The sequence below is a fragment of the Prionailurus bengalensis genome, chromosome A1, assembly GCF_016509475.1.
Source record: "Prionailurus bengalensis isolate Pbe53 chromosome A1, Fcat_Pben_1.1_paternal_pri, whole genome shotgun sequence".
Lineage (NCBI taxonomy): Eukaryota > Metazoa > Chordata > Mammalia > Carnivora > Felidae > Prionailurus > Prionailurus bengalensis.
The window spans coordinates 188,667,556-188,678,906 of NC_057343.1; the positions used below are offsets into that span (position 1 = coordinate 188,667,556).

The 11,351-nt window shown below is 41.7% G+C and overlaps 1 protein-coding gene across 1 annotated transcript in view; it reads left to right on the forward strand.

Annotated features, from left to right (window-relative positions):
• The window catches only part of ATP10B (ATPase phospholipid transporting 10B (putative)), a 256,201-nt gene extending 249,779 nt beyond the window's left edge, over nucleotides 1–6,422 (forward strand). Inside the window, exon 24 of the mRNA XM_043596691.1 lies at nucleotides 3,697–6,422. Within this exon, the coding sequence (XP_043452626.1) occupies nucleotides 3,697–3,934 (238 nt within the window). The 3' untranslated portion in view covers nucleotides 3,935–6,422. The remainder of the gene's footprint in view (nucleotides 1–3,696) is intronic.
• Nucleotides 6,423–11,351: the final 4,929 nt, after the last annotated feature.

Sequence of the window (11,351 nt, forward strand, 5' to 3'; positions counted from 1 at the left end):
ACCAGTTGAGTTCTAAGTATGCTCTATGTGCAATGCCTCCCTCCTTGTCCCTTGCTGGTGTCTGCAGCATCAGTCCTCTCCCACCTCCCTGCTTCAAAGTTTGGATTCAACACCACCAGGCTTCCTGTGCTCCCCTGAAGGCCCATGCCTTCTCACCTTCCTGCCCTTATTCATGCAATTTCTTCTACTTGGAATATACTTCCTATTACCAAACCTCCTCATTCTCTGACATCATTTCAGGCATCAATTCCAACCCTTCTGTGACTTTGCCTACCTTCCTACTTGGAAATACATCCCCCTCTCCTATGTGTTCCCATCACCTTGGTGTAACCCTGTCACTGCCTTCAGCCATTTGTTGTCTGTCTCTGACCATTAACTCCTGGATAGAAGGTATCCTTCTTACTATTATATAACCAGCATTTACCATGGTTCCCATCACATATGCTTCACTCTGAGATAAACGAGCAATAGATGTTAGAACAGAAAGGTGAATAAAACAGAGCCCTTGTTCTCAAGAAACCTGCAACTCAGTATATGATTCAGACAAAACTGTGACCATAATACAGGTGAAAGTGACTAGTATTGGTAGAGGGCACTGAGTGAAGAGCAGGAAGCAATTAAGAACAAGTACAAACCTCAGAGGAAATATTGCCCACCCCACACCTTCTTCAGCCCAAACCCTTGGGGGAGACAAAGAAGATTGTGCTCTCATTGGAAAAATCATCAAATATATGGATTTTTTGTCCACACTTTTGGGTTACACACAGTTATGATCACCATTACCCAAGGACTGAGCTCCCTGTTCTGTATCAGATTTAGGATATGGAAAGAAAATTATCATACATTCTTTGCTTACCCTTGGCTAGAAAACACTTAGAGCCAACAGCAACCAGTTTGATGATGATCCTTGAAAAGAATGAAGACTGTTGACAAGATGAACCTTCAGTGTTATAGATTGTTAAAACAGATGAGGGACAAATTAGGGGAAAGCTGGAAAATATTTACTTGCTAGTTACCAATAACACAGAAGTTAAATCTCTGCTATTCTTTATTATCATCATAAAGTTGGATTTCTGTTTAATGTTGTTTAGTAAGAAAGGCAGAGGTTTCCTCTGATAGGGAAACAATTATTTTAATAGTTCCAAGGACTGTGGACTTATAACTTTGGAACAATAAATGTTTCTTAAAGAAATCTACATAATCGAATGTTCACCACAGAAAACTATTTGTTCACTTGAAGTTATAAGCTATATTTATCATAATGGAGATTGATCTCACTCACCAAGCTTGTGATAATTAGCCCACTAGCTGTGACCTCACTTATCTTGGTCTAATTAATTCAAGCAATATTAAAGAACTGTACTGAGTCTCTTAAACTAGGAATATGTAAATTATTTTACAGATAAGACAAAAGAAATAACACACTAACTTTACAACACAAAGTAGTATCTTAATTAGCTACAAGAGAAGATAACAGTCCTTGAACACTCTTTCCTTGGCTTAAATCACACAACATTCTCTTCATCTTTCTCCTACTTCTCCTTTATTTTCCTTGCTGCTTCATGTCCTTGACATAGTTGATGTCTAGTCTTAGTCTTGGGTTCTTCTGTCTTCTGACTTTATGTTCTCACCATATACATAGCAACCACTATTGTGAAGTTAAATATCATTTTTAACAGACAAATCTCCAATATAACTTCCCAGTCCAGACCTCTCTTCTGAATTCTAGATACATCTTTCTAGATACCAATCATCACCTCCACTAGGCATGTTAGGTCTGAGGAAACTGAGAGACCTCTATAATTTAATTCATAATCCATCCTCTGTCAGCACCACCATCAAAGAAACTTGGGTCTCCTCCAGAGTTCTCTCAAATGCTACCCACACAGGACCAGGACAGACCCCTGGGAGTTATCCTTGATACCACTCACCACCTCATATCTGGCTTGTCACCAAGACCTGACAGTTTTGTCTTGTACCTATTTCTCATATCCATCTGCTCTATTTCTAATCTTTTTACCCCAAATTACTTCAGTAGTCTCCTATTGGGTTTGCTCTAACCTATTATTATTGTGTCAAAGTATAATCGTGTCATCCGTGTATGTCCCTCCCAAGGGCTTCCCAAGGTCATCACAATAAAGCACAAAAACCAAGATATGGCCCCCAGACCTTGCCTGCTCTGGCCTTACCAACACCTTCTGTGTCATATTTCCACACTCTGTCCTCACTATCCATACTTCAGCCATCATGCTCAGGATTTTGTTCTCTCACCCCCTCTTTGCCTGGCTACCTCCTATGCATCTCTCAGTCCTCAAATGTTTCCTTCTCAAGGAAGGTCTCTCAAACTAGATCAGGTGTTTGACACTCTCTGTGCTCTCTGCATTTAGAAGTCTACTTACGTGCTACATGAGAGCAAGAACCTTGTCTTGTTCACACTTTAATCCCTTGGGGCCTGGCCCATTGTAGGGACTCTACAAATATTTGTTAAATAAATGGCTGGAAGAAGGAAAGTGATAGCTTGGAGGAAAGGCTTAAACTGAGAAAATTCAAATTTCCAAGCAAGAAAGTTAGTATTTCCTGAAACATATATATGGTCACCAGTACTGCCTCACTGGGTGAGAAGAGAAAGAATGAGGGAAAGTTTATCTGATTCCATGGAAACTACTGTTGTCTTCAGAAACCCTTTGGCCACTGTAATGTCACCCTAAAGTTTTTAGACAATAGTGGAAGGATGGAGTCTTTCTATAAGGCTTTAGAAATAAAAACTTTTAAAGGATTATTTTTGGAAAAGATCACAGGTATCCTGAGCAACTGAATTACACTTTAGGTTAAGAAACTGACACCAAAAGAGGGAACATGAATTGCCCAATATCACAAAATGATGTAATGGTGTGATTTTTTTTCTCCATATACCACATGGTTTTATTCACCTTCTCATTCCTTTTTTACCTAAACTTAGATTCTAAACACAGATGGAGACTCCCAAATCCAGAGTCCACTACCTTCAACTTGGCAGGGGGAAAGAAACACCTGAGTTAACCATTCAGGGAGGTCAATTAACTTCTCTGGAAATCTTGGGAAACCCTTCTTATCACTTAGGGACTCAGTTTCTTCATCTAGCAAATAGTGATAATATAGTGATGCTGTCAAGTCAACCCACAGATTCAGGGAAAGAACATGTATTTAGAAACTACTTAAACATTAATAAGTTAGACAAAGCATTGACATTACAAAGGAAGTACATTTTCCTGATTTAGAATTGCCCAGAAATAGAATGCACCACCTTGTACATGGTGGATAAAAGCCTTGGGATCCAGAGTGCTTGGTTCTGATCACCACTCCACCACTGTGTGGCTCCCCTGGACAAATCACTAATCTCTTTGTGCCTCAGTTTCCTCATCTGTACATACAGAGAAACAAAAGTACAACTTCATGGGATTGTTGGAAGAATGAAGTAAGTTAACGCCTAAATCACTTAGGATAGCCCTGGTAGATAATAAATGTTAGCTATTATATTTTGTTATTGTTGAACTCCCCAATTCCAGAGATGCCTAGACATAGATTTGATAGCCAACAGGAGTGTAACAAAGAGGATCTTGCCCTGTGTGGGGAATTAGATTCTAAGGTCCTTTTCAATACTGAAATTCAAGAAGTCAACAAAAATCAACATGCCTTTATTCTTTTATTTCATACCAGGTACTTTTTCCTATCTCTACAAGGGACTTATGGGAAGTCTCTGATCTTAAAAGCTCAGAAAATCGACAAACTCCCCATGGACAAAAGAGATCTAGAAATCCAGAGTTGGAGAAACAGACAGAGGCCTGCCCCCATTCCTGAAGAGGCTCAGCATACCCACCATCCAGTGCCACCTGTCCCAGAACAGGACTTCAGAGCCAACAGCCCAAAGAGCTCTAGCCCTTCCAAGTACAAGTGAAAGAAGAACTGGGTGCTGCATGGAGAGAAATGCAGTAGAGACCATCTGAGGGATGACCCATGCCCAGAGGACTCCTCAGCTAAACTCTAATCCAGGGAATACCTTCTTCTGGGTCTAGTAGGACAATGGCTTCTGGAACCTACTCAAGTGGACAGATTGCTGAGTACTGGCCCTCAAGGAGGAGCAGTCATCGCTGATCTCAGAGTTCCCTGACCATATGAATAGCCTGCAGAGATCTGCATAAACTCAGAGGAAACCACCCAATCAATGGCCTAATTAACCCATGACTCTTCCTTTTCATGGAGGAAAGGATGTGTCATTCTTGTTCTTTTCTCCTGACCAGGTTTGACTTCCTTGAAGAAAGTGCTGGCCCCAAGGGCTTTGACATAAAAAGACTGGAAACCAGTCACCCTCTACCTTTCTCCTGCTGCCAGGTAGCAGATCATGCAAACAGAATTTTTATAAGAAAGCTATGTTTCTCATGCATTGAGTTTTAATTTTTTTTTTTTTAGCCCAGAGACATTCTTGTGGCTCTTTGGATAAGTATAGCCAGTGGCCAATGCAACTAGGCCATACTTTTCCAATATTCTAAGAGATATATCTACCCAGGCAATTTCTCAAGGTATGGAAGTTTCTGGGCTTGTCAAGCCCAGACACATCACCTTGTTGTGCCAAGAATTAAAGTTTCAAAAGAAACCCATACACACAAGTACTTTATCTTGAGTATATGAATTCTTGAGTATATGAATTCTTTCATTTATTAAGAATTGGGTTGTTTTTGTCTCTAACCCAAAGAAAACCATATCTAAAGATTAAAACTAGATTTTAACTCAGTGTCACAGAGACTTTTGAGAATTATAGGTCCACAGCTAGTGTAAGAGGCAGAAGGAACATGCTAAAGCAAATGGGTGCACTGGAAACCCCAAGCTTTAGCTAATAGACCATATGTCCACAATCTGTACCAAGAGGATAGGAGCAGTATTCTTTTTTAAAGCTATTTATTCATTTTTAAAATACAAGTACACATCCTCATTCAGCTCTAAGATTGGTAGACTTTAATACATCTGCACCCGGAATAGTATGTATGACAGCAACACTGAGCCCAAACAATTACACCTTAAAGACCTGGAAGACACCGACCCATGCTTCAGTTATTTTAGGGAGAATCAGAGTAAGTCTCACTGTAGAGGTAAAAGGATTACACAACTTCTTATCCATAGAGTTATAAGTGCCAAAATGTAAAAGAACTCAAAAAAGTATTGAAATTTTAAAAATGGCTGATAGAATTCTAAGAGGCTATCAAGAGAATTAAGGTATACTATGGGCAAGTATAGCCTGTCCCTAGTTGTTAAGATAAGCCAGAGAAGGCTACTGAACCCTCTCCTCTTTAGGATAGTACCTATATATTCAGCAAAATCCCTGTATATTAGGGATGGATGCAATGTTGTGATAAGTCTTTGAGCCTAAGAGTCATAGCACCCCGCACACACAAGTTGACTTAACACTTGAGTAACTTTTCAGCAAAGATGAACAAAAAGATCTCAACAATCAAGTTAGCAAATGGCAAACTGAGCTCATCCACTGACCATTCTGCTAACAAACCTAACTGGAGGGACCATTTGAAGCATTATCCTGGAGTCAGTATGCTGTATCTGTTTTACTGACTGTGCCACATGATGTTACCAATAATGGCCAACAGGAGAATCCTACATGGAGATTGTTAGAGAGGCAAAGTAGTAATGATATGAATTGTTCCAAATGAGAAGATTGAGCCAAAACTTGGATCTCAAGGTCCTCCCTTTCCCCCATTTGATTCCTGCCCACTCCTGCAAGCCATATTGAGACAGGTGGGATGTTTCAGAGAGGAAGAGAATAGTGGAAAGAACACTGGCTTCAGGAAATCTGGACTGAGTCATTGCTACTGTACTCTCTAGGAGCCAGGAGCCTTGAAACAAGATGCCACACCTGCAAATTAGATTAGAACTGCCTTACCTCCTGGACTTGGCCTAAGGATCAAGTCAAAATTACATAAGGGACGTGAAAACCCTTTGAAAGTTGTAACATCCTCAACAATAACACAGGAATTTTTATTTCAGAGCTAAGAGGAAACAAGGTAATAGGAAATCATGCAGATGTCAGACCACTGTACCTAAATGCCAAGCCATACCCAACATTGTGATGTCACACTCTTTCTTGCATGACCAACAATCCCAGTTTGCCTGGGGTTTTCCAAGTTTTATACTGAAAATTTCCTCAGTCCTGGGCCACCTGAGATAGCTTATTACCTACTCTTGCCCCCCTTTGAAACCAAAGCAACTGTGACCACCCAACATGCCATTTAGGGGAAAAGGTTATAATTTTTCCTATAACATTATGCTAATGACTGTACTTAGTAATTTTTATACTTTTTCTTTTACTGGTTGGCTGGAAATGTGCTATTCTTCATTAGAAAAAAAGAAATAAATATTGTTTTTCACAATTGCCGGAAGTTCTGGGCACCATCTCATTTGTTCACCCATCCTTCTTCACACTCATTCATTTATTCTAGTCATCTGTCCATCCATTTATCTATCCAATAAACTTCTGTTAAGCCCCTACTAGATGCCTTGTGATGTGCTAGGGGCTGTGAGTTTAAGACAGAGACTCAGTCTTAAGACTCAGTCTTAAACTCACACTTTGTCAGACAGACTATCAGGAACATATTTGATCCAACATGAGAGTGTGACACAAACCAAAATGGCTGTAGGAATTAGAAGCAGCAGCACAGAGAGTCTCCTCTGTCTGAAATTCTAACCTGGCTACTCTCCTCTTGCTGGAATCCTGACACTAGGCTCAATTCCCGATTGATACAGGTGCCTCTTTTCAGTCACTCATTCAGAAAATATCAAGTGCCTGCTATACACAGCACTGTATTAGGCAGCAAGGATAAAATAGGAAACAAAACAGGGCCATCTCCTCCCCTCAAGGAATTTACAACCTAAAAGGGAAGAGAGGCAATAATCAAGTAAATAAATAGGATCATTGTACTCCGTGAGGAGAAAGAAGAATGGAGAAGAAGGGACGGGGTGGTTCCCAGGGTGATCAGGAAAAGGTCTTCCCATGGAGGGGAGGAGAGGGGACTTCAACCATGATAATAAGACCTGGCCATTCCAAATGGAGAGAATTAATTACAAAAGTCCTAAAAAGGACAAGTTTGGTATACAGAAGGAGGAGGAGGAGAAAAAAAAAAGGAAAGGTCAGCATGACTAGAACACAAATAAAAAAGAGATAGTGACCCTGTGATAATGCTTATAGTAACAACTGTACTAGCTCACTGTGTGCTACACACTAGACTAAGTGCATATCATCATGTAAACCTCAAAGCAACCCTCCGAGATAGGGACTGTTATTTTCTACTATTTCAGTTAGTTTCTGTGACAGAACAAACCACTCCCCTTCCCCGCAAAATTTAGTGGACTAATACAATTACTTATGTTCTCACAATTCTATTTGAGGTGGGATGGCTGGGATCTCCCATCCTTAAAATCATCAACCAACAGTGTCACATGTCAGCAATGTTCTGGGAGTGAGAACATACTCTACAAAGCCTCTTGAGACCTAGGCTCAGAACTCACACATCATCAGTGCTGCTGATTTGTATTCTATCAAACAAATCATAAGGCCAGCCCAGTTTCAAGGGGTTGGGAAAATATCCTCTACCTTTAGTGATAGGATCTACAAAGAAATTTGAGGTCATTTGCAATCCATCACATTACATTCAATTACAAAAGGAGAAACTGAGGTAAAGTCAAGTTACATAAATAGGACACAGTCTCACAACCAGTGGGGAGGCAGCATTCAAGAGTCTGAAACCAAAGCCTATACTCCTAGCCACAAAGCTACACAACTACAAGATGGGGCTGAAGGGGCAGATAGGAACCAGATGACAGAGGGTCTGGTTTTTTCCATTCTCCTGAGAGGCAAGGTAGTTCGGTAGTTAGTTAGCCAGAATTCCACCACAACTCTGTCACAGACTGGCAATGTGACCTGAAGAAAGACCACACCATGTTCAGCTGGATTGAGCACCCACACAAAAGTCTCAGAAAATACTAATAGCTAAGAAGAACTATAACTCATGCCTGCACATCCCTAAAATATCTTCCAGTGAGCTGATCACCTAGCCAGAACTTTCTATACTGCACTGAGAGTCCTAGGAGAAATCAATCATACAGGAGCAAATTCTCCCCAGGAAATTAGAGAACACACACACACACACACACACACACCTACCTCTAACCCAGGCAGGATTTCACTGATAAGGAAGGTGGGGATGGGGTGTCTGGGTGGCTCAATGATTAAGCGTCAGACTCTTGGTTTTGTGTCAGGTCATGATCTCATGGTTAGTAAGTTAGAGCCCCTTGTCGAGCTCTGACAGCACATAGCCTACTTGGGATTCTCTCTCTCCCTCTCTGCCCCTCCCTGCTCGTTTGCTCTCTCTCTCTCTCTCTCTCTCTCTCTCTCTCTCTCAAAAATAAACAAACTTAAAAAAAAAAAAAAGAAGAAGAAGAATGGGAATTGTGAGCTGGGGCACGTAGGCCTTTTGAGAGCACTACAGAAGGAATCTTGCCCATCCCAACTTTAGGCCTCCCACAAGGAGGATCTGGTCATTGTCAGACAGGAGCTGAGACAAGAGCCTTTTTGTTCAAAGGCGTTCTGGTGCCACCTAGCATCAGTGGAGGAGCTGCCGCTTCTGAGGACTCTTCTGTAGCTAGAGCAAGGTAAACAAGACAGAAGAGAACTGAGCCAGGAACCGGGAGCCTAGATTTTAAGTCCACTCTGCCAGTGGTATCCACTGTGACTCTGGACAAATCCCTTCACCAGGTTTCAACCTCAAACTAAGGTTCTTTTGGTTTTTCTCAAATGCTCAAGGTAGGAACAGGACTGGTTCTAATGTTCCGTGGTTCTAAGAGCTATTTGGGGGAGATTACAGTGCAGGAATACCCCTGTGCAATCAAAGCCTTTAGTTTAGTATCTGTGCAGCTGTCTGATTCTCTGTCATGCACACACATGGTGGAAGATCCTATGAGGGAGAGACCCTGCAATATTGTTCACTGCTATGTTCCAACTGCTTAGCAAACGGCAGGGTTCAACAATGTTGTGAGTCTTGCTGTTGAAGAAACTCATTGATGGGGTCTGGTCTCAGAGTATAGCAGGCAGGAGAAGAGCAACACTACTTGAGAAGATAATGAACCCCCTAAGCCTTTTTGAGGTCCCTCGTTTCCTTTTTCACCTCAGTGAATAGTAAGCGGCAAATACCTAAAGCAGGTCCAGGACAGCCACTATCTCCAGCTGTCATGAGGGAAACCAGAGCTAGGACACCTCTTTCCCTCAAACAGGCCATAGGCTCACTCAAGGCGCTGAGGAGTCTAAGGAGTGGGGAAGAGCAGATTTAGTCTCCTATGACCTCCATTATTACCTCCACCTCCCCTTAAACACAGCTGCTTTCTCTATAAAGCACCAAGTTGAGTCTCCAGTAGCCCCTTCCATGCATATCATGGCCCCTAAGCCCCTCCTCTGCTGATATTTAAACTATCACTGGGCTCCTGGATAGCTAAGTCAGGTACACATCTGATTCTTGATTTCAGCTCACACAATGATCTCCTGTTTCACAGATTCAAGCCCAGCTTCAGTCCCCATGCTGTCAGTGCAGGGGATTTTCTGCTTGGGATTCTCTGTCTCTGCCCATCCTCCACTTGTGCTCTCTCTTAAAATAAATAAACTTAAAAAAAATTAAACTGCCACCATTTTTGCCCTCTCAGTCTGTCTTCAAGAGAAGCCAGCCCCTCAGAGGTCAGGCCTGAGGGAAGAGAAGCCCAGGCATCTCAAGAACCAAGACCACCTGGGAGGTGACATTATCCTCAGTGCCTGCCTTCAAACCCAGTTCAACAAAGGGAAGCTGGCTGACCAGACACTTAACTGAACTTTAAGGAAAAATGTTTTTCCCCCAGCATTATAGGCTTTTCCTACCCCAACTAACCTCTATCCCACAAGATGTAATGAAAGATATTCCTGCAGATGCAGATGACAAAACTCAGATATGAGTCCAAGGATTACCAGGTAATTTAGAATTAGAACTGAAACTGGAATTGGGGTCTCCTAACCATTCAGTGAGGGCTTTTCAACTATCTTGTCAGCCAGAGATTAACTGGCAATCCTTTCCAGGGCTGATTGGACATTTAAACATCAGAATATTAATGAAAAGGAGTAAAATTTTCAAAATATCAGGCCACATGGCAGGTGAGTCAGGGTAGACCTGTTTAACCATGGAATCCTTCCAGAACTCCTCACATCACCCTCTTTGCCAATGGGCAGCCTAGGGTTGAAGAAGGGGATTATACCAGTAAGCCAAATTCTCTTCTCCCATCTGCAGGGGCAGAAATGAATTCTGAAGCCCCACCAACTGCTGCTTCTGAGCCTCCGATTCTGCCTTCAAAACAACCCACCTTTTTCTGAAGAAAGAAGGAAAAGAAAAGAGAGGGGAAAAAAGAAAAAGAAAAGAAAGAGGGAAGGAAGGACTGTATTATGCTTTTGTCCCTTTTACAAAAACAAATGTTTAAAAGAAACATCCTATTGCTTTCCCCATTTGTAACAGACCGGTATGTTGGGCAGTGAGAGCTCTCTTTCAAGAGGGAAGTACAAGAACCTAGGGCAGCTTAACATTTGCTATGCTTCTAGACAACCATTTCTCTTTTTAAAGAGCAAGGAACCAAAGAGGCAATGCAAGGCCCAGATAAGAGGGTGAACTTGCCAGAGAATGAGAATCACCTCTGCTATCCTCAGATAGCTCATGAGCTTGCCCCAGGTGGCTGAAAGACAGTAATTTAGAAGATACATTCTATGTTGAAAATAAAACTTATGGGATACCCTTAACAGGTGCTTTTACCAAATAGACCCATTCAATCAATTGGTTCTGGATAATCAGAGGATGTCTTTCAGGCCATGGTCTTAATATCATGACCTAATGTGAGATTTTGGTAACTCATCTATTTTAACAGCAGTTTGGTGTACTTCATCACAAAGAATAAGCAGGAGTTCAGGCAGGGTGGCAGGCCAGAGCAGAGGGGTAGGGGATATACACCTTTGACCAGAAGACCCTTTCTTTAGAAATCCCTTGCTTCACCCTCTGGAAGTGATGGCCTACACATCAGACAGCTCTTGCAATAGGACAAACAGAGAATATACCTCCTTTTTTTGTCCCCTGAAAATGCTAATGTGTTTTTCCACTTGGTTTCCTTGTTCCATTATATAGAGAAGCAAACTGATGTTTGATAACTTACCCAAAGTCAACAGGCAAATTTGTGGCTGAGAGCAGAAATTCAACCCCAAGTTGCCCAACTTCAGGGTCCAAAATATTAACCACTAGGCTACATACTTACAT